Raw genomic sequence first — 22801 nt, forward strand, 5'->3', positions numbered from 1 at the left:
TTTTCAATGTCTTTCTCTTTGATTCTTCCCAATACTTTTCAACAATGCTTATTAGCACCTAATAGGCAGTCAGTAAATTTATTAAATGTTTGGTCTGGCCCATATTCCCTACCCATGAAGAATATAACATATTAAGACCCACAGATGAAGGAATGATTTCAGGGGAGACTACAGTACTGTTCCAGTACTTGGGCTCTGGATCACTGCATCTATGAAATAAGGATTAAGGAAAAAGAAGAGCAGAAAAGTTTTTCCCTGTATTTTTTAGGTACTGTTGAGTTATTGAATCCTAACTCAGGTTAGCTTATTTTCTTTGTAGCTTGGGCCCCATTGTAGTGAAAAGAGGAACTTGTATGTTAAATGTCCAGGTGATGGAACGACTTTTTAATGTCTGTTTTTGTGTCTGAGGCTTTTCCCTCCCCACCCTTTCACTTAAAAAAATAAAAAATAAAAAAGCCCTCTCCAATAGTTCATTCTGTCACTTTGCTGTACACCAGAAACTAACACAACATTGTAAATCAACTATACTTCAATAAGTTTTTTTTTTTAATTAAAAAAAATAATTAATTCTGTTTGGTGTGATTCCTTAGACATTGCCTTTTATCAGTGATCACTTTGCATTTAGGGGGGAAATGATGCCTATATTAAAAACTTTACATTCCAGTTGAAAGAAAAACCTGCTGGTTCATGGTTAGACCCTTCTTTGTTTCAGCACCTTACAGTAGCTCCAGGCAGGGTTCTTGTGTTCCTAGAAACTCACAGGTCCAGAAAAGAAGACTATAAAGGAAACTATAAATAATGTATTTGAGGATTAACTCAGGAAATCAATGATTATTTCCCCCCAGGCTACCCAGTGTCTTAAAAAAATAGTTTAATTAATACAGCCCTTTGTTTAAATTTTTCTGCCTTTATTTATGGATTTTGGCTTTTCTAATAAAAGCTCAAAATAAATTATAGTCATCAGTGACTCTGTAATGGATAGAAGACATTTGTAATTTTTAAGTATTTGTTTTTGCTTTTTAAATATTTCTGCCTTTAAGCCACTTCCTAGAAAGCAGTGGCACACTAATACATTTGGAGGAATTAATAAATAAAAAGGATGTACTAACGTGCCAGAACTTTGCCTTGGGTCTGTTCTGTGTTTTTTCCTTTCTTGTGCCAGTTCATCATTAGTTCCATGTATTACTTCCAGGTTCCTTATCAGTCGGCACCTTGTTTTTTTGTTTGTATTGTTTTTTTGGTTTATTATTTTCTTAGTAATTGAAAATGTGAAGCAAAATGTCACTTCTTTTTTCTTTCTCATCTGACCCCTCCCTCGTTTCCACACACATGCAAAAACTCAAACCCCCATCCTATACAGTCTTCTTTTTTTTAATCATATATTGAGTTTATTTGTGCTCTAAAATATTTAAATATCAACATGCACCTTTCCATTGAGTAATTTCACGGGTCTTGCCCAACATAGAACTTGAACAGGAAATCCTTTGGCCTTGGTGCTTCTGTTTCATGGAAAAACCGCATGACCTGTGTCCGCTGCTTCCACACTTTGTTTCTTTCAGTTCCATCTTTCCCTTAATAACCAGAAGATCAGCCACCCTGGGGTCTATGACGTGGGCATTCTTCATAAACATTTCTCGGACTTTATCCCGTCCCTGTTTCACAAAGATGTCTAGCTGGAATAAATGCACAGTGTTCGGCACCTCCCGATACCAGGCGCGGTGGAGCTCACGCAGCCTTTGCTTAGCCTCGTTCATGTCCCAATTGAAAATGGGCTTCACCGAGGTGCTGGCTGCAGCAGCAGCCGGGAGGAGGCCGCTCATCTTGCTATAAAGCCTTATACAGTCTTTGATGTGGAGGCAATATGGATGGAAAAGGGAGTGTGCTTTGTGCTTTCCAGTACTTTCTCTTCCCTATTGTCTGAGGTATAGTCTGATTTGAGTATAATTTAGTTTGCTGCAGAGATAAAAATTCATTTCCTATTCTTATGTCCTTATCATTCAGGGCCAAAAAGTATAAATATATTATTTTTTCAGCCTTGTCTCAGCTGGGTATTTTTACTTACCCAGTTTTAAAGTGTTCCTTTTATTGTTGTTATTATTTTTTAGTCATTGAGTTCCATTTGGTGCTGTATCACTTGTGTTTATAGAATTCTGTCTGATATACCTGTTTAAAAACCAATCTGATTGGGACTTCCCTGGTGGTGCAGTGGTTAAGAATTCGCCTGCCAATGCAAGCGACACGGGTTCAAGCCCTGGTCTGGGAAGATCCCACATTCCGTGGAGCAACTAAGCCCGGGTGCCACAGCTACCGAGCCTGTGCCGCAACTAGAGAAAGCACGCACACAGCAACAAAGACCCAACTCAGCCAAAAATAAATAAATTAATTAATTTTTTAAAAAAACAATTTGATTGTCACAGATTGCTGCTTTTGAAAAAAATTGATATTCTCACCTGAATTATCACCATCAGGACAAAGCAGTAAAGTAGATTTCTTTGTTTTCTCATTCCGTTTAAAGCAGTATTAACTTCAGAGAAAAGTAGTGAATATCCTATAAGCCAGAATCCAGAAAGCCTTTCTGCTGACAAGTTTCAAGTATCTCCGGATTGTTCCACCAGTAAAAATAAAGAACCAGGAATGGAAAGGTAAGAGGTAATAAATGTCAAGTTTGGTAGCTAAGTAACACCTGTACTTACATTAAACTTTTAGCGTTAATTTTTTTTTCACCATACTTTCCCTAGTTTTTGGCACACAGACATATCTAACCTCTCATTGCCCTAGGACACTTCTTTTGTTTAATTGTATGTAGGCTCTTTGGACCTGTACAAGGCATGAGCTACAACATGAGAAATGCACAGTAGACCTGTCCCTTTTCAAGGTCAGAATAAAATACAGAACTAAAACCTCAACAGGCCTGGAGGCTGATGGTAGACTTCTCCAAGACCGCCCTTGCCCTAATTGAAGTTTTTGCCTTCCTAAAAAAAGTTTAGCTATTGATTTACCCCAGTAAATATTCAGAATATCTTCCAGGGATGTTGTTCACATCACTATTGATATAAGACTATGTAACACTTTATAGTTTTAAAACTACTTTATCTACTTCTTCATTTGATCTTTATAAAAACACAGTGGAAGTAAAAGGACAAGTTCTGGACTGTTATTCCAAATTGATAGTTCAGGATAGAATCTCAGAACTGATAGAGTCACACATCTCATGACTCTAGAAAGGAAAAGGAATTCATATTTATTGAGTTTCTACCAAGTGTATGTATATTTTCACTTATCTCTCTGGGAATAGTGACAAGTTGTCAATAATCTAATCACACCATCTTTTCCAAGCGTCTTGGATTGGACTGAGGATATATTTTTGAGGCTGCGATAATGGCCTGGTGGCTGTGATAGAGAATGAAAAGATTTGACCTCCATAGGCCCTAAACCCATGATTAGAGGTAATGACCTCACTGCTGTGCTTTAACCAATGGAGCTAACCATCTGTTTAATATTCAGATGAAATATTCCTCTTCCTCCTCCCCCACCCCAGCATACCCTATAGAGACTTCTATTAAAAAACCTACACATTGATTGAACTTCCTCTACTAGACTGCTTGAGGAACAGTTCAGGTCTTGCTCATCTTTAATCCATGGAGCCTAGCTTTAGTGCCTGACTCATACTAAATACCCAATAATTGTTTGAATCAGTTATCTGATCTCTGAGGTCCTTTAAATCTGTTGATAAGTATCTTATTCAGCAAAGTTCTAAACACCTGAAAGAGTAGAGGAATTACTGTGTGCATATGCTTTTCTAACAATATATTATAGCTGGCTTTTATTTTTAGAATGACTTTGGACATTGAAAAGGTAGGAGGTAGGGATGATTCTATGAATTCTGCTAAAATTGGGTAGAAAGAATGCAGCAATGTCAAAATTAATCAACTTATTTTCATGAGAGAGCTGATTCTCATACATTCATTTGAAATAGTGTATAGAATTTGAGTGAGTGGCAGTGGATAATTTGGTGAAATATGCTGACATGCTTTTAAACAGCTAGGAGATATACTGCCTCAGACCAGACCCTAAGGAGAGATGTTATATGTCAGCCCTGACATGTTGGCAGACATCGTGAATCCAGACTCCTAGCCGTCTCTCGTGTTTTCTCTTGCTAGTCATTCCCGATCTCTGACAGTGAGCTCTTTCACTTATGCCTTGGCTGCCTGAGAAGTATGATTAGTCCTCTCACAAGCTACAGTGATGGTTTTCTCCTTTCATCCTTTTTTCTAGGTCTTCCCCTTCTAAATCGCAGTTGTCAGATAATAGGTGGTATATGCACAGCCACTCAAGGAGTCTTCAGAACAGAAACTGCCCACCTCAAAAGGAGCTTGAGGTTGTTGATGTGGAGGAGCAACAGCTGACTGAGTCTGAGGCCCAAGATTTAACGGAGCAGTCTTATTTGCCAAGACAAGATCTAGGTAATATTTCATCTGCTCTGATGGAGAAAACACTTTTATTTTACTCCGAGTCTTAACCTAAAGATATTCTGATGAATCAGCTTTCAAATGTGGTAGTCTATCATGAATGCATCTGTTATACTTAAACCCGTTAGAAAAATAGCTTGAATGTTAATCCAAGTTGAACATTATTGCCGCTGTTAATCAGTCTATATTGGTTTAACTCTAAGTTTTGAGGATGGGAGAGTCTTGGTGCTCTCTAAATATTTTACTTCAACTGTTCGATAAGAGTGCTAGGGCCCTAGGGTAAAGTTTTAGGCTTGTCCTTTATTGAAAAGTGAGTCAGATCTCTAAAGTAAGCTCTTGTTTTATGAATTAATGAATATAAATTGCTATATATTTTATGCCTTATAAATCACTGTAACTGAATGGTGTGTTTTATGGCTTGTAAATCAAGGTTTTAATCAGTAAAAAAGTTTTAAATTAATCCTGAAAAACACATTATCATAAAAGGTGCTCTTAGACATCTAAATGTTTTTGGCCATGTTCACTAGGGTCATTTTAGGAATCTCATACGTTCTACTTAGATGTGCTTACTTGCTGATGGAGTGACATTTTCTGAAATGTTTCAGGGATGGTCTGTTTTTAATTTGGTAATGATATCTGATGATTTATTAAGTGAAAAAGTTAATGATATCATCGTGGATGAAGAAACAAAAATCATTTTGATTGTATTTAGTCAACTATTTGTATTCGGTATTCTTTTTTAAAGTTTCAGTGATATAGGAAGTGCCAAAATATTCACAAGCAGCCCAAAGATTAAAGTATACATTTGAGTATAACTGAATCACTTTGCTGTTCACCTGAAACTAGCACAACGTTGTAAATCAACTATACTCCAATATAAAATAAAAATTTTTTAAAGAAGTATACATTTGAATCAAAACCATCCCCTAAGAACTAAACTGATAAATGACAGAAATTATAGAAAGCAGGCTTTCTTATAATATTGCATTTAATATCTAAGATGCAAACATATTTCATGTTAAAACTGAAATAGGGTAGCATCTTAAAAATCAATGGTACCTTTTTTTAATTTTATTTTTAATTGTGGTTAAAAAAAACATAAAATTTACCTCAACCATTTTTAAGAGCTCAGTAATGTTAAGTATACTCCCATTATTGTGCAATAGATCTCTAAAATTTGTTCATCCTGTAAAACTGAAATTCTGTACCCATTAAATAGCAACTCCCCATTTCCCCCTCCCCCTATCCCCTGGGAGTCAGCATTCTACTTTCTAAGAGTTTAGATACTCTAGATAACTCATGTAAGTGGAATCATGCAGTATTTGTCCTTTTGTGACTGACTTTTTTCATATAGCATACTGTCCTCAAGGTTCATCCATGTTTGTAGCTTTTTTAAAACCACTGTGTGTGTAGATAGATATAGATATATACATATCTCACATTTTCTTCATCCATTTATCCAATGATAGACATCTGGGTTGCTTCCACCTCTTGGCTATTGTGAATAATGCTACAACAAACATGAGTGTGTGCATTTCTCCATTTTATTGTAATTAAATGTAATAGGTGAAGAGTAGTTCATTGGAATGGATGTGGCATAATTTATTTAATCTCATTGTACATTTAGTTTGTTTCTAAAACCTTACTGTTATAAACAATGTTGCAGTGAACATTCCTATGACTACACTTTTACAGACCTCTTTTATGTCCTTAGGATACATTTCTAAAACTAGAATTGTTGACTGCAAGTATAAACACACAAGGCTGTTGCTACATAATGCCAAATTTCCTTTAGAAAAGTTAAGCCGCTTTGCACATCTACCAACAGTGTTATTAATGTACCCATTTTTCTCTTAACCTAACTTAATCTGTCTTTTTAGTTCTTAGCAGAGACTAGATGTTATAATTCAAAATTCACTGTCATATAGATTAAATTTCTTTCCTCATTCCTTTCAGAGGGAACCCCTTACCTAGAATCTGGAATCAGCCTCTTCTCTGATGACCCTGAGTCTGATCCCTCTGAAGACAGAGCCCCAGAGCCAGCTCACGTTTGCAGCATGCCACCCTCAGCCTCTGCACTGAAATTACCCCAATTTCAAGTAGAAGAATCTGCCAGGAGTCCGGCTGCTGCTCATACTACTAATACTGCAGGGTATAATGTGAGGGAAGAAAGTGTGAGCAGAGAGAAGCCAGAGTTGATATCTTCAACACAAAGAGGCAACAAAAGAATTTCTATGGTGGCATCAGGCTTGACCCCAAAAGAATTTGTGAGTGTATCCATATGTATTTCTCTAATGACTGAGCCTTCATTAACATACCGCAATGGCTTTAAATGGGTACTAGCTGTGAATAACCTATAGGAAGAAATCTGGCAAACAAGCTCATTACTATGTAATTTAATTTCCATTACTAATTTCTGAAAACTTATACCTAGATAAAGCTATAGCATGGATTATTTTGTATGTATTTAGTAAAGGAAATAATTATTAAATATTAGCAGAAAGGTTATGGTTTTGAGTATAATACAGAGCTTTTTTATTTTAATTTTCTTTCTATCTAAAAAAGCAAGGAGGTATACCTCTACTCCCCAGAAGGCATCTTTTCCCCACCGTTGTTCACATCTGAGTGAACTTACCAGCATGATTAACTAAATTTAAACTGGTTCCAAGTACATGGCCAAATAGTGGCATTTCTCCAGTGTTTATTTATCTTTATCCTGGCTTGTAACACTGTTATCGAATAGCTTGCCCTGTCAGTTCTACCCTACAATAACCCATCCCTGTTAGGATTTTGACATCTCCTGCTAGAAACAGGAATTGTTTTGTACTGTGGAAAAATACCCATTAAAATATTAAGACCACTGAAACTTTGTTTCTACTTGGATTGAGCATAGATTTCAGACATCATAGGAAATTTATCTCCCCTTAATTAATCACCATTAATTAATCATTAATTGAGTGAAGATTTCTTTAAAACCATGATAACACACCAGAGTATCAAAAAGATTCAATAGTGGATGCTATTTATTGCACACTGAGAAATGGTTCAGTCATTCTTAAGTATCTTTCTTAATATATCCTTCCTGGAATAGGAACCATTTCTCATCCTAGCTTCTCTAGGTTAGCAGCTCAGCATGACCTCTGTGACCAGATGTGTCCCACTACTAAAAGGGCAAAATAAGCTGTGTCTGCCCTAGTAGATACAATGAATAAATAAATTCTCATCAATAATGCCAGAATTCTCATCTCACAACCATGTGCCCAGAACAGCTATTTGCTCTAAAAATTCATACCTATGTCTGTTTATATTGCTCTTGATCTTTTGCCAACACATCTAAAATTCCCATTTATTCACTGAAAATTAGCATTCCTTATTCCTTTGTTTTGTGAGATCAGCTTTTCTGAGAAGGCTAAAATGATCTAATCTTTCTTGCCATGGGCAATCCTGAACTGCAAATGAGACTCTAAGTGGCTTGGGTACATATTGTCTTTAAACAAGCAAAGAAGAAAACTTTTCAGCTCTATTCAGACTTGCCGAAGTGTGGTAAATTTATTATGAAAGCTGCTGACTGTATTACACATGATTAATTCCGAAGCCCATATTAAGATGATCTTTTCAGCAGTTGCTCTTCTAACTGAACGCTGTTTCAAGGCTGGGATTTCAGCAATTAATCAGTTCAGAATTGCTAATGATCCGGCAAAGGGCAGTGGCAGAAGGGGGAGGATGTCATTAGCTTCTCCAGCTTGCCTTTTTCAGTGCCCTGTGGCAGTATGGAGTGAGGCAGCATGAAAGAAAGACAGCCCACCCTCCATTGCAATCTCGTGCGGCACATAAATACTGGCGTGGGTGGTGATGGCTAGTAAATGATGGCCCTTGGTAAACAAAGTTATTTACCAAGCAGTAGCTGCTGATTATGTCAAATGTGTCTATAATGGATCTGGTTAATTTCTTTTACAGCCTATTGATTTTTTATTTGGTTGATAGATAATAGCTAGAAGGCTCTAGATTTCTTTTGGGAAGAATATGAGTCTCTTCCAATCCTTCTCCTTCAGAGGAATTGATAGTTTTTGTACTGACCTTTAGAAGCATCTTGACTTGAACGTTTTGAAACTGTCAGCAGGTTGAATCTAGTTCTTAAGCCACATATCTGAGCATAACTTTCTGTATAGGCAAGTTACCTCTCAGCTTATAAAGTGTAGGCTGATAAATCTAAACTATAGTATAGTAGGAAAGAAACTGTCTTAGGGAATCAAATGATATCTGTTATTAAAAGGAAAATTAATATTATTTTGAATCCTTGGTTATAATTCCATGTCTGTTAGCACAGACTATTTTAGAGTTTCTTCCTCTGATTTGTACATAATTTTTATTAAATTACTACTTATTTTGAAACTTCATATTACAATAAAAAGGATGTACCTTTTGTGAGAAAAATGGAGGTTCAAAGCTGGGATAACTAATACTCAAGCTGTGTTCTAGATGTAATTTATTATAATGTAATATTTGATCTGATTTCAGGTGCTTGTGCACAAGTTTGCCAGAAAACATCACATCACTTTAACTAATCTAATTACTGAAGAGACTACTCATGTCATTATGAAAACAGGTACACCAAGAGCCTTTACAGAATATGCTGCATCTGTTGCATAAAACTACATGAAGAAATGGGCGTGTTTGTTAAGCATAGCGTGGGTGACCGTCTTCCAATAGTCAATCAGTTATTGCTTGATGAAAGAAAAATAATAGTTTTGCTATTTCCTGACCCCCTTTTATGTTGGGTTAAGATTGGAGAGTGGTGAGCCAGAACGATGAATCACTTCTCGTAGTCCACCCTGCCTGGACTACACTGTGTGAGGGCTTCCTGGGAAGGCAGAGCCCGAGTCCTGGAGGAACAAACGGGGCAAAGAGGGGAATGAGCAGAAGTGAGTCTTCACTCAAAATCTGGGTGGTTGGAAACCCTAGCTCCATGTCCTCACTCCACTCCAACACCTAGTTTGAGTGTGGTTGAGAGTTTTACAGGAAACAAGTCCAGTTATAAGCTCTGAGATAGCCTAGCGTATGAAAAAGAAAAAAGTGAAGGGAAAAATTCATTTGTCCTACACCTTCCCCTTTTTAAATCTTAAGTATGGCTTGTGTGATGACAAGGGAGACCTCAGAGGCCTTTAGTTGACTGTAAGCTAAATCTGAGTAAACATTTCAGGACTGCTAACAAAGCTCATTTGAAATTGGGCCTTATTGATACAAGCCTAATGTCCAGAGCAAGTGAGGTGATGATCCCGACACCCCACCCCACCCCCACTGGAGCGAACACCTGGAAGGTGTGTGCTCTGTTTTGAGCACCATGCTTTCTTTTCATGCTGGTCCCTGACAACTGGAGAGTGTTTATCCAGAGGTAGATGAAGGAAATGGGGAAAAGGAATTCAAAGCAATGTCATTTGAAGGACAAATGAAGGAATAGGAAGACTTAAGGGAACAAGACAAGTGTCTTGAAATATCTGAAGAGTTGTTATCTGGAGGAGTTAGGCTCACTCATGGGCTCCAGAAAGCAAAGACTGGTGCCTATGGCACACAGAAGATGTAGATTGAAGCTCAACTCTTAAAACCTTCCTAACAAAATGGACTCTGGTCCTCTCCAGGGTGTTTCTGTTCATACAGCTGAAGGTTCTTGAGCATAGGGTCCAGACTCCTTGGCAGGGACATGCTGCCTTAGAACCTCTAAGAGCTTAGTTTTCTACTGTGTAAAGATCATACTACAGGGTCAGAGGATAATGCTCACAGGAATCCGATGCCAAAACAAGATACCATGAACTAAACTGTTTTAGAGATGAATGTCATTAAACTTGAATATATCTTAAGCTATGGGTTTGGATCAAGGCTGCTGATAGGTGAAAAGAAAACTTTAAAATGCAAATTAAATCTAAAGTAGTTCAGTGTTTAAACTCAAAGGCAGTACATTTGCTACTTTTAAACTAAAAATGAGCTAAGATTTCTGAGTTTAAAGCATATTATTAAGTCAACCTTCACAACAGTTAAACAAAAAGCTTTAAAAATTGTGAAGAAAGAGAAAAGATTTTTTTAAATTTGTGAAGAATTCGGTTAGGGAGAATGGCTGTTGCTACTACTGGCAGATGGCCTACTGTGTTTAGGATATAGTTAAATACATTTCTCCTGTTTAAAACTAAGTGTTCTTTCCTGAGTTTGCTTAGTCCTTCAAATGGGCCTTTAAAACACTAAAAAATAAGCAGAAGTGATTCTTCAGCTACTGCTTTCTGAAATACGTTGAAAAGAGAAAAACTACGAAAATACTATATTTTTCTGCCTTGCAGGGGAATTAAGAATTGGGGGTTAGGATTCCCCAAGTAGAAGTTCTGGGGGTGAAAATTCATCACTTGCATTGACATTGCAAATTTAGGATTTCAACAATACTGTTTTCTTTTCCTTTCACATATCGTCATCCAGTAAAGTAGATCTTCCCCGTCCACGTGTATCAATACTACCAACATGGGTAATTCCTTGAGCACAATGACAGACATCTTTAGCTGGCCTTGGCATCTAGAAGATAGGGCAGGCATTTCCTGTGGTCTTAACTTCATATCAGCCTTCTCCAGACTTCCTAAGATCCACACCTGCTGGTTAGAATTAAGGGTGCTTCCAGCCTCTGAGTCTATCACCAGGGGTGTTGGAATCATCAATCCAGATTGATCTCAAGTAGCATAAGGAGCTGGGGCGCTTTAGCTTCTTATGGCAGCCCTTCCTGATTTTGTTTTCAACTTCTAATCCCTTGGATGTTTTCCATTCTGCAGATGCTGAGTTTGTGTGTGAACGGACACTGAAATATTTTCTGGGAATTGCAGGAGGAAAATGGGTAGTTAGCTATTTTTGTAAGTACCATATAATTTCTCCCCTCCTCCCTTTAACACCTCAGAATTGCATTTCGACACCTAACATTTTAACACCTAAGATTTTTGCTGATGCTGAATCTGAATTACGAAAAGGTCTTTAGTGGTAACACTAAACTAGCTTTATCTTTAATGCATAGCTCTTTGTTCAGATAGCTGGTGATGTGGGGGAAAATGTATTTCTTTTTATAACTAATAGGACCTAATCTGCTCCTGGTAATGTTAGCATATGAACTAGGGATTTATTTAATTGTAGGCAGAAATCCATGTGCAGCAGGCACTTTTATAATGTTTAAATTAAGCATCAACGGTGTCTCCAGAAGGAAATCTATTAAGGAGCTGTGGCTTTATAGAGAGAGGACCTCTATTCAGTGTTATTTCTCCCACACTCTTATGTGAATCACTTCACCATCTACCTCCATGAAAGGAGGTCTTCTGCTCTTGTGTGACCTGTCTTTTCTGTGATCTCTTTAGGGGTGACCCAGTCTATTAAAGAAAGAAGGATGCTGGATGAGGTAGGTACTCTGTTTTACAAACTAATCGGAAAGACTTGGTGCCATTGAGTCATACTGAGTCACGAAAATTTATCTGCTTCCTGCCTTGCACTACTTTCTGAAGATTTTCCTTGATGATGTAGATCATCAAGAGTTATGCGAGCAGGGACTTCCCAGGTGGTCCAGTGGTTAAGAATCTGCCTTCCAGTGCAGGGGACGCAGGTTTGATCCCTGGTTGGGAAACTAAGATCCCACATGCGGTGGGGCAACTAAGCCTGTGCGCCGCAACTAGTGAGCCTGAGCGCCACAACTAGAGAGAAACAGCCCCACCTAAATCTTACATGCATACACCTTTGTAGAAAACTCTTTCACAGTTGAAAAGAATCCTTCATATTAATATGCAAATGTATCTGTTTAGAAATCCGATTCCTTCAAAGAGATTTTACTCTTTGATACTGAGAACAGTGAGAGGTAAATAAGATAGAACGTAGGAGGAGGAATAATTTTAGAACAGCCATCTTAGAGCTGCTGGTGACAACAGATCAGGCAAAATAAAATTAGCGAAAGCAGTTTTAAACTATTATGCACTATTCAGCATATTCATAATTAATTGATGTTTCTGTTGGTTTTAACTTTCATTCAGTGACTTATATTATTGGGAGGCTACTATGTGCTGGGCACAGGGATACAGCAGTAAATAAGACTGATAGGTCCCTGCTGTGGTGGGATTCATGTTCTGTGGAGGGGAGATGCATAATAAATAAAGATGTGTTTAAAATACCAATAAACACTATGAAGAAATATACAGAACAACAGACTGGCGGTTCACTGGGGACAGAGGTTGACTATTTAGGTAAGGAGACCCAAGAAGGCTTTCTGAAAAGCTTGAGCTGAGACCTAAAAGACAAGAAAGAATCGGCCTTGGAAAATGTAGGGAACAAATGTTATAGGCAGAATAGCAAGCATAAAGGTCTTAAGATGGGAATGAGCTTGGTTTATTAAAGAAAAACAGGCCAGTATAACTGGAGAGTTGTAATTGGTGAATCATATGTAGGCAGCAGAGGTTAGACAAGGGGTTGGAGAAGGTCATAGACAAGGGCCAGATCAGGTAGGATTTGGTGTAAGTCGTGGTAAGGAATTTGAATTTTATTCATAGGGTAATGAGACCTGGAGATGGTAAGAAGAGTTTGGTTTGAGATGTTTGGAAGATAGGACTTACTAATAGGTTAAATTGGAAGATGAGTTAAAGACAGGAATTGGGGTAACGCTTAGATTTTTGGCCTGAACAATGAAGTGGATGTTAGTGATGTTAATTAGATAAGGAAGACATGGGGGAAGAGCATCCTGGGAGGCTGGGGAGCAGGAGGCAGGAGTAGAATCAAGAGCTCTGTTTTAGATGCATGGATTTGGGGATTTATATGAGACCTCCGGGTAGAGAGGTTAGTAGACACAGGGGTACAATCAGGACTATAAATTTGAGGGTCATCTTCAAATAGATGACATGTTTATCACTAGACTCTTCTCACTCACGTGACTAGGAAATATTAAGAGCTCTTTCACCTAATAACAACCTGTGGTTATACCCATGACTTTATTATTCTTCACAATTCTCTTGGCAACAGATGTGGTCTCCCCTGCAACCTGAGTTTCAGTAAGAATTGTTTCTAAGCATTCTTCCCCAGAATTCTCCCCAAACCTCTAACCTCCCTAATCCTATTATTCTTTATTCCCCCAGCCTTGACCAGTCCAAATAGTGATTATGAAAAGCCTCTTACTTTCTTCAGTGTATTAAATGTATATTTTATTATATTGGTTTCATTAACTGTAAATCTCTCAATGGAAATCTGAGAAGCCCTTATTTCTTTAGATGGTAATACACATTGATTTAAGAGATCAGGAATTCTCCAGTTATCTTTATAACAGCATAGTATTAGCAGTTTAAATACTAAGTGAATGTTCTGAGAGGAGATAGATGTTGAAAATTAAAATACATTAAGTCCCAGTGAGGTGAAAAGCCAATTGTTAGTTTCTGCCCACAAAGATTTGCTTCAGTGAATTGATTTCAGCAGCTGAGATGCTGGTCATTTCATGCAGTCCACCAGAAAAGATGATTTTGGGGGAGGTAGGGTTCAAAACTGCCTGGCAATGTTTGATTCCTTAAATATGACATATCTCCTCGATTTCCATTGAAGGAGGCTTCTCTTTCTCTGACCCCTGTGGTTTGGGCTTGGTTTCTTTCAGCATGATTTTGAAGTCAGAGGCGATGTTGTCAATGGAAGAAACCATCAAGGCCCAAAGCGAGCAAGAGAATCCCAGGACAGGAAGGTAAAGCCCTCCTCCCCCATGTTGGCAAAAAACCTACCCACCCCTCTGCATTCCTGCCCACTTCGTGGAGATGGTCTCATTCATCTTGTAAGGGGCCTTACAAGATGGCCTCTTACACTGCTAGAATACCAAGTAGGTGCATTCATATAGGTTTTTTTAGTTCTTCCAGCCCAACAAAGTAAATAAGTACAGTCATTCCTCAGTACCCTTGGGGGATTGGTACCAGGACCCCCTGCAGATACCAAAATCCAAGGATGCTCAGGTCCCTTTTATAAAATGGTATAGCATTTGAATGTAACATCCTCCCATATACTTTAAATCAACTCTAGATTACTTCTAAGACCTAGTACAGTATAAATGCTATGTAAATAGTTGCCAAAAAGCAGATTCAAGTTTTGCTTTTTGGAACTTTCTGGAAGAAAATTTTTTTTTTCAAATATTTTCCATTGGCAGTTTTTTTTTTCAAATATTTTCCATTGGCAGTTTAGTTGAATCTGCGGATGCGGAACTTGTTGGATACAGTAGGCCAGTGGGCCAACTCTATTATCCGATTTATGAATGAGGGAGCTTAGAGGTTTAGAGAAGTTATATAATTTGGGTTTCATTCTAGGGTGCAAATCTTAGCTGATAAATGGCAAAGCTGGGATTTGAGACAGATGTGAATCTAAAACCTTTGCTCTTTCTACTTCACGGTGGTGTCTTTCTCTACAGCAGTGTGATAAGTGCTGTGAGGGGATGTACCCAGGCTGTCTGTGGAAGCACAGAAGAGAAAGTGATTGATAACCAATAGCTGACATCTGTGTAATGTTCACTATATCCAGGGACTGCTCCAAACACTCGACCCTATCTTAACTAATTACAAATTTTACAGCAACCCTGGGAAGCGTGTACTATAATTATGCCTATTTTATAGATGAGAAAATTAAGGCTCAAAGAGGTTGAGTAAATTGCCCAAGCTCACACAGCTAGTTGTGAACCCAACTAGAAGCTGAACGCAACTAGAACTAGTCTGCCTCCAGAATCTGAGCTCTTAATGACAATACCATAGTTTCCTGGCACATTATAGAAGTTTTCACATAGGAGAAAAATTGATTATTCTAACAACTTTACAAATGAAAGACTAGAGGCCCAGGAAGATTCAGTGACTTTCTTCCCAGATCATACTGTAGCAGATGATGTAGCCAAAATTATGTCGTTCTCTCAAGGAGAAATCCAGGCAAGATTTCACACCAGCCTGTCAGGCCTGAGCTGGCTGCTCTTGGGTCACTGACTGAGTGCTTACGCTCCTGGTCTGCATTTCTTCCTTTTTCAAGTGTGTACGTTGTGGTAAGGGCATGTCAGAACATCCACATACGGAGCGCCTCCTGTTCCTTTATAGAACTTGAGAGAGGACCAACAGAGGTGATTTTCTAAGGAAAACTGCTTTGGGAGATGATCACAAATCAAGCCCTGGAGCTCTGAACCCTTGGGGTCAGCCCACCCTCACCCTCTGAGCCTATCAAGTAACTTCCAGATGCCAAGAAAAGCTGCTGGCCCTGTTTCTCCTTCTGCCTGCACCTAGGGGAGCTCTGTGTGAGCCAGTCATATGTTTTATTCCACTGGATACAAGGCAGAATCAGCACTGGATTCTTACCTCCTTGAAAGGAAATTCCAGCATTTGGAGTTTTGCCCTGCATTTGGGGTGGCAATTGTGGAACGTGCCTGGTCAAAGTAGTGTCATTCTGAAGACACCACGTGTCACTGTAGTGTTCTCTTGTGGAAGAGAAATGTATTTGTAGAGGTGAAACTTCAAATTTCTAATCTCATAACTAGATATCCTCATCAGTGAGTGTCAGCCTGGATGTAAAAATTCCTAATCTTGGGCTTCCCTGGTGGCACAGTGGTTAAGAATCTGCTTGCCAGTGCAGGGGACACGGGTTCAAGCCCTGGTCCGGGAAGATCCCACATGCTGTGGAGCAGCTAAGCCCATGCGCCACAACTACTGAGCCTGAGCTCTAGAGCCTACAAGCCACAACTACTGAGCCCACCTGCCACAACTACGGTAGCCCACATGCCTAGAGCCCATGCCCCGCAACAAGAGAAGCCCCCGCAATGAGAAGCCCGCGCACCACAACGAAGAGTAGCCCCCGCTCTCTGCAACCAGAGAAAGCCCGCCTGCAGCAACGAAGACTGAATGCAGCCAAATAAATAAATAAATACAATTTAAAAAAAATTCCTAATCTTTTGTACTTTTTGTGTCAACATTTGGCTCCAGCTGGCCACCTGGGGAGAACTTTTAGCATTATGAGCATCTAGGTCCTGCCAACAGGTTGGAGATGCAGTTTATTCATACAGATAGTGAGAATGGCACAGATGGAGGCTGTCACTTATAACAGAAACAGACTTGTCCTGCTGTCTGTCCTTGTTCCTCTGACTGAGATTGAAATGGGGTGTTGGGGGGTGAGTGGGCATTTCCTAAAAGGCCATCATGTGTTTTTAGCTTCCTGATTTTTCTCTACCCCAGTCTCTCTTACTTGAAGGGAGGTGAGTTCTAGGCCTAGACAATTTTCATTTTAGTGGAATGGGGAGAAAGAAAGAGGGTCAAGAGAACAAAGTTTACCTAAATGGTATGTATCCAGCCAACTGACACAAATTTAGATTTGTTCTTTGAAATGATACCCAAGTCCTTCCCTAAGAATTTGTGCCGAAGCGTGTGTAAGAATTTGCCTGTCCAACAGAGTAGCCACCAGCCACAAAGCTGTTTACATTGTAATTAACTAAAATTAAATAAAATAGGAAGTTTAGTTCCTCACTCACCCTAACCACATTTCAAGTGCTCATTAGCCACATGTGACTCATGACCACCTTATTAAAGCAAATATAGAATATTTCCACCAAAACAGAAAGTTCTTTTGGACAGTCTGTTGAGCACTGTAAGTGGAAGAGGTACCTGCAAGGTGCAGTGTGATCTGTGTCTCCTGGAAATTAGGCAGTAAGCTCAGTGAGGAGAGGCAGAACCAGGCTTCCCTTCTAGACTAAAAACGACTTAGGTTGCTGAAGGAACAAGGGCCATTCGTAGAGCAGTGTGAAGGCAGGAACAGATGTTCTGGGACCAGGAGAAAAGGAGCAGGTACACATAAAATAAACATAGACGTCTCTGCCAGTTAGGGTCAGGGTTAGTATTGATGTATATATCAAATCTGGATAAACATCAAACTTCAGCTGATAGTTTGAATCTCTTGCCATCTAAGCCTTTTATTAAACATAAAGGAGGACCAAATTTTTTCTTCTTGTCTCTAACGAGGAGTAAAATTACCTGCAGAGGTCATCAGGGAAGAGCCTGGACCTGATTGGTGGCAAGGTGGGATGCCCAGCCCTTGAATGACAAAGAATGTCTATAGAGTAGATCAAATACATGCACACATGAAAAAAAGTCTAAAATCCATCTGTGTTTTGGACATTGGGCTGATTGTCTCTGGGAAGTAGCAGCAGAAATTATCAGGTAGTAAAGAAAAGAAAAGGAAAGTTCTTATGATATCGCTTATATGTAGAATCGTAAAAAAAGGTGGGGGGGGTACAAATGAACTTATTTACAAAAGAGAAGTAGTCACAGATGTAGAAAACAAACTTATGGTTACCAGGGGGTAAGTCGGGGGAAGGATAAATTGGGAAATTGGGACTGACATATACACACTACTACATATAAAATAGACAACTAATAAGAACCTGCTGTATAGCCCAGGGAACTCTACTCAATACTCTGTAATGGCCTATATGGGAAAAGAATCTTAAAAAAAAAAAGAGTGGATATATGTAAATGTATAACTGATTTGCTTTGCTGTACACCTGAAACTAACACAACACTGTAAATCAACTATAATCCAATAAAAATTTAAAAATTTTTTTAAAAAAAGGAAAGTTCTTCATTTTTGAGTCTCTATATTGCTTTTTATAAAAACCCATATCTTTTATAACTAATGTTTCTTTTTCTCCACCCCTCTGTCCCTCTCTTCTCCCAGATCTTCAAGGGCTTAGAAATCTGTTGCTATGGACCCTTTACCAATATGCCCACAGGTAAGAGACTGGGAGAACTGCCGAATCCAGCACCAGCCTTTCCCCTACGTCATCATCTTAATGGGGGTTCCCTCATATGGGTGAGATATTCCAGAGGTTATTCTATTTCTCTACCACTCATCAGACAAAACTGCACCAAAATATTAGCCCATGGCAAAAAAACTAGCCCTGTGCCCCTTCTCAAGAGCTAGAAGGCAGTGAAGAGTTAGGATCTAGGACACAGTATGTTCTGTGCTCAGTGGGATAGAGCTGCTCTTACTGCCCTTTGGTCTAAGAAAGGGGGGAAATAATAAGTTAGAGAGAAGATACCTTTTGGGTTTGTAAATGTCAAGAAAGAATTCTGCTCCTCCTAAACCATCTTCATTTGATACAGAGATGAAAGCACAACAGCTGCATAAGCCCTGTGGGCCTGGGGCCCCACATAGGCCCAGAGCAGAGGAAGACTCTTGATGAACATTTTCTAATTAAATTTGACACTGAATGTGATGTTATGTTGAGGAGTGCTATGTGGCTCAGCTCGGAAGTTGTGAGGCGCTGAGGCCCTGGGGTGTGTCTAGATTTGGTTCGTTCTTTTCCAAACAAAGGCTACCCACCTTTGCCTCTGTACCCACTTCTGCCCCCAGGATCAGGTCCTCTTACTCCCCCGAAGTCAGCCTTGGCATCTGGTCAGGGACAGATGAGTGGCAGCAAGAGAACCTGGCAAAGTAATTTTGCTTCTGTCTTCTTTATTGGTTATTGATTGGGTGTTCATGAAATTTCCAAGTGCCACTCAAAGCTTTCTCAGGGTTTTTGTACTTTGGTATAATGAAAACGAGGGTCTCTAGCAACTATCATTTTGGAGGTGAGTTAACTGACCTCGGTTCACTCAGCCAAACAGGAGCACCTCAGCAATCCTCAGAAATGGGCTGATGGTAAAGAGAACCCAGAGGTGACCAGGAACCACCCAGTGGTCAGTTCTGCTGCTTTTCCAGGTCCAAGTGGAACATCTCTAAGATCTCTTCTGATTTTTTCAAGTGATTTGATTCCAGCTCAGCATGTAGCCTTTCCCCACTGATGTGCTGAGTCTCTGTCCAGGATGACTTGTATTTTTTCTTTTTTCTTTTCTTTTTTAAAATTAATTAATTAATTAATTAATTAATTATTTCTGGCTGTGTTGGGTCTTCGTTTCTGTGCGAGGGCTTTCTCCAGTTGCGGTGAGTGGGGGCCACTCTTCATCGCAGTGCGCAGGCCTCTCACTATCGTGGCCTCTCTTGTTGCGGAGCACAGGCTCCAGACGCGCAGGCACAGTAGTTGTGGCGCACGGGCTTAGTTGCTCCGCGGCATGTGGGATCTTCCCAGACCAGGGCTCGAACCCGTGTCCCCTGCATCGGCAGGCAGATTCTCAACCACTGTGCCACCAGGGAAGCCCATGTATTTTTTCTTGACTGAATGAATTATCTTCCCATCTCTTGACATTTACAGTAATTACCACCAAGTATGGTGCTGTCAGTGGCTGTGATTATCAATTACCAACACAGAATTAGGCAAGGAAGGAGGGATGGCGGGTAGGTATTTTTTCACAGTGTCTTAGCCAGCAGTTCAGCAAATTAATGGAAATGAGATCTTTGATTTTTTTTTTTCTTTCTTTCCAAGTGTTTCATTTGACTTTCAGACCTTATCTACCAAGTGGCCTTATGGGGACTGATAACCAAAGTAGGTAGCATATCCATAGCAAATTGACTTAGAATTTGTAGTTTAAGGCCTTTCCGTCCCTTTGGAGCAGAGAAACAGGGACTCTCCCACTGAGAAGTCTTGCTGTAAGCCTTCATCCAGAGGAGTGTGGGGTAGAGAGCCCAGTTAAATATGTAGATTACTGTGGTGATTTTAGGTCTAAATGTCTTATTTAGATCAACTAGAGTGGATGGTGCATCTGTGTGGGGCTTCTGTGGTGAAGGAGCCCTCATCATTCACCCTCAGCCAGGTAAGTGTTTGGTGCCCTGTCGGGGGAGGACACAATATTCTGTCCTGAGGTTAAGCAAGGCAGCACCTTTCAGTCCCTATGAACCCCCCAGTGTAGCCTTAGAAGCCTCACTTCACCCTGACCCTTCTCTGACCACGTACCTGTGCCAGAAGACTCCATCTGTAAGGGATAAGTAAGGACTTGAGAGCTACAAATATTAAACAAGAGCCAGGGAAGGCTCTTTCCCTCTGACCCTTCCTTTTTGACATGTGCCCTTCCCCCTCCTTTGTGTGGTTGCCCCCAGAGTAGTCTGCTTCAGCAAACTATCAAGAAATGGTGAAGTGACTGTCGCAAAAGTCCTGCTCTGATACCCTCAATGCTGTTTCCTTTCTGGGGGTGCAGGGTACTCAACCAATCGTGGTCGTGCAGCCGGATGCCTGGACAGAGGGCGGTGGCTTCCATGGTGAGTCTTGCTGTAAGCCTTCATCCAGAGGAGTATGGGGTAGAGGGCCCAGGTTAAGTGCAGATTACTGTGGTGATTTTAGGTCTAAATGTCCTGTTTAGATCAACTGGAGTGAATGGTGCACCTGTGTGGGGCTCCGGAAGGCCATAGGCATGTACCTGCGTCATATGGGGTGGGAAGAGTTTGATTCAACACAGGTCACCCAGTGCTTGATTAACATAGTTCTCAGCACATTCTAGGTGCTCAATAAATACTTGTTGAATGAACGAATGAATGGCTAAAATGTCCTTTTAAAACTTTTTTGTTGTTTGTTTATTTTGCATTATAAAAGTTGTGCATGAACTGTTTCCACGGGGGTGGGGGGGTGCTTAAATATGAAAATTCATCACATAAAATATAAATGAGCACAAACACAACAAAATAATCCCAGCAATCCCACCACTTGGAGATGATCACCAGAAAATTCTTCCAGGCCTGGCTGTGTACGTATGTACACACATATATTTTATACAAATGTGATCATGCTCATCATACTGTTTTGCTTTTTCACTTAAGATATGGCAAACATGTTTCCACGTCATTAAATTGCAATGCTGTTTTGCTCTCTCTGGTGACTTTTCCTTTAACAGATTGGAGCTTATGTTAATAAAGTTGCCAGAGGCTGTAGGCTTTCACCAGCAGTCAGTCCTCAGGCTTTTGAGTAAGGTTCTATGTCCTGAAGCACTGCTGAAGATCAGTGATATTGCTCCTGCCTAAGTCACTCTAAGAACTCATCCAACCAGTTGCCCCGAGTAGATTGACTAGAGTCTGGTCTGGGGAAATGTGAATTGACACTAATCTCTGCTTGTGTTCTCTGTCCCCAGTCATCGGGCAGATGTGTGAAGCACCTGTGGTGACCCGAGAGTGGGTATTGGACAGCGTAGCCCTCTACCAGTGCCAGGAGCTGGACACCTACCTGATACCCCAGGTCCCCCAGAGCTGCTGCTGATTCCAGCCAGCCATGTATATAGGGGATAGGGCCTGTCTCTGCAGGACCTCAAGAATGAGCTTAAGAAATGACCTTTTTCCAGGCCCAGGGAAAGGCCTCTTCAGTCCTTCCACAGCCCCAATTCCTAAATATTTTATGTACATCAGCCTGAAAAGAACTTCTGGCTCTGCAAGGTCCCTTAAAGATTTTCTGCTTCAAGTCTCCCTTTGAAATCTGCCATGAGCACAAAATTGTGGTAATTTTTCACCTGAAAAGAATTTAAAACCATTTAAACCCCACCAATTGAGCAAGATGCTGATTCATTATTTATCAGCCTTATTCCTCGTCCTGGGGCTGTTGGCTTCAAACTGGAGGCACAGAGTGGTTGGTCTCAGGAGAATAGCTGGTTTCCCTAAATTTGTTTCTCAAAACCCTTGTGTTCTTAAAGTCCAGGAGTCAGATCCTTCAATGGAAGGTGAGTACTTGGGGATCTGTGCCGTGACTTAAAATCAGAACAGTCCTTGGACAGCTCTCAAGTGTTGGAGTGGAGCACTGGGGAGGAAATCCAGAGGTGGTAATGGATATAATATGAAATTTGAGGGTTAATTAGAGGAGAGGGGAGTCTTGCTGACCTTGATCTCCAAAAGTCTGGGCTATAGTTGCTGGGTTTCTAAAGAATTTCTTAGCACTGATGTGCTCTGAAACAGCAGAATCTTTTCAAGGACTCTGGTGTCCAAAGAGAATCTTCTAATTCCCCATTAGTGACAAATAAAATGTTTATTGTTGTAGCTCTGATATGTAACCCATTCCTCTTGAAATATAAGATCTCTGATATGAATATTTCATGTCTGTAAGATGACGGATCCCACCAGGAAAGGAGCTGTTTGCTTTCCTTGAGGTAATTTTTTTCCCTTTGCTCCCTATTGCTGAACTGTACAGATTCATAAATAATTTTGTTTGCTGAAGGAAGAGAAAGTGTTTTTCATAAACTCATTATCCAGGATTGTTTATAGCTGTTGGAAGGACTAGGTCTTCCTTAGCCCCCCAGTGTGTGCGGGCAGTAAAGACTTGATTGTACAAAATATGTTTTGTAAATGTGCTTTTCACCTGCAAATAAACTTGGTAGCAAACACTTCCACCAAGTATGACTGTTCTGAAGGCTCACACCTGCAGACTTTCTCAGAGCTTTTTC

The 22801-nt window shown here is 40.0% G+C and overlaps 1 protein-coding gene across 50 annotated transcripts in view; it reads left to right on the top strand.

The window, feature by feature from the left end:
- Nucleotides 1-21828, top strand: part of BRCA1 (BRCA1 DNA repair associated) — a 56640-nt gene extending 34812 nt beyond the window's left edge. For 25 of the 50 annotated variants that reach the window (XM_061175788.1, XM_061175793.1, XM_061175818.1 and 22 more), the window contains 11 exons: nucleotides 2516-2642; nucleotides 4276-4463; nucleotides 6426-6736; nucleotides 8988-9075; nucleotides 11273-11350; nucleotides 11843-11883; nucleotides 14104-14187; nucleotides 18186-18240; nucleotides 20127-20200; nucleotides 20582-20642; nucleotides 21506-21828. In XM_061175788.1, the coding sequence (XP_061031771.1) occupies nucleotides 2516-2642; nucleotides 4276-4463; nucleotides 6426-6736; nucleotides 8988-9075; nucleotides 11273-11350; nucleotides 11843-11883; nucleotides 14104-14187; nucleotides 18186-18240; nucleotides 20127-20200; nucleotides 20582-20642; nucleotides 21506-21630 (1232 nt within the window). In that variant the 3' untranslated portion in view covers nucleotides 21631-21828. The remainder of the gene's footprint in view (nucleotides 1-2515; nucleotides 2643-4275; nucleotides 4464-6425; nucleotides 6737-8987; nucleotides 9076-11272; nucleotides 11351-11842; nucleotides 11884-14103; nucleotides 14188-18185; nucleotides 18241-20126; nucleotides 20201-20581; nucleotides 20643-21505) is intronic. The other 25 variants (XM_061175790.1, XM_061175794.1, XM_061175819.1 and 22 more) reach the window with 4 other exon arrangements.
- The last annotated feature ends 973 nt before the right edge of the window (nucleotides 21829-22801 follow it).

Source organism: Eubalaena glacialis, chromosome 19 (genome assembly GCF_028564815.1).
Source record: "Eubalaena glacialis isolate mEubGla1 chromosome 19, mEubGla1.1.hap2.+ XY, whole genome shotgun sequence".
Classification (NCBI taxonomy): Eukaryota; Metazoa; Chordata; class Mammalia; order Artiodactyla; family Balaenidae; genus Eubalaena; species Eubalaena glacialis.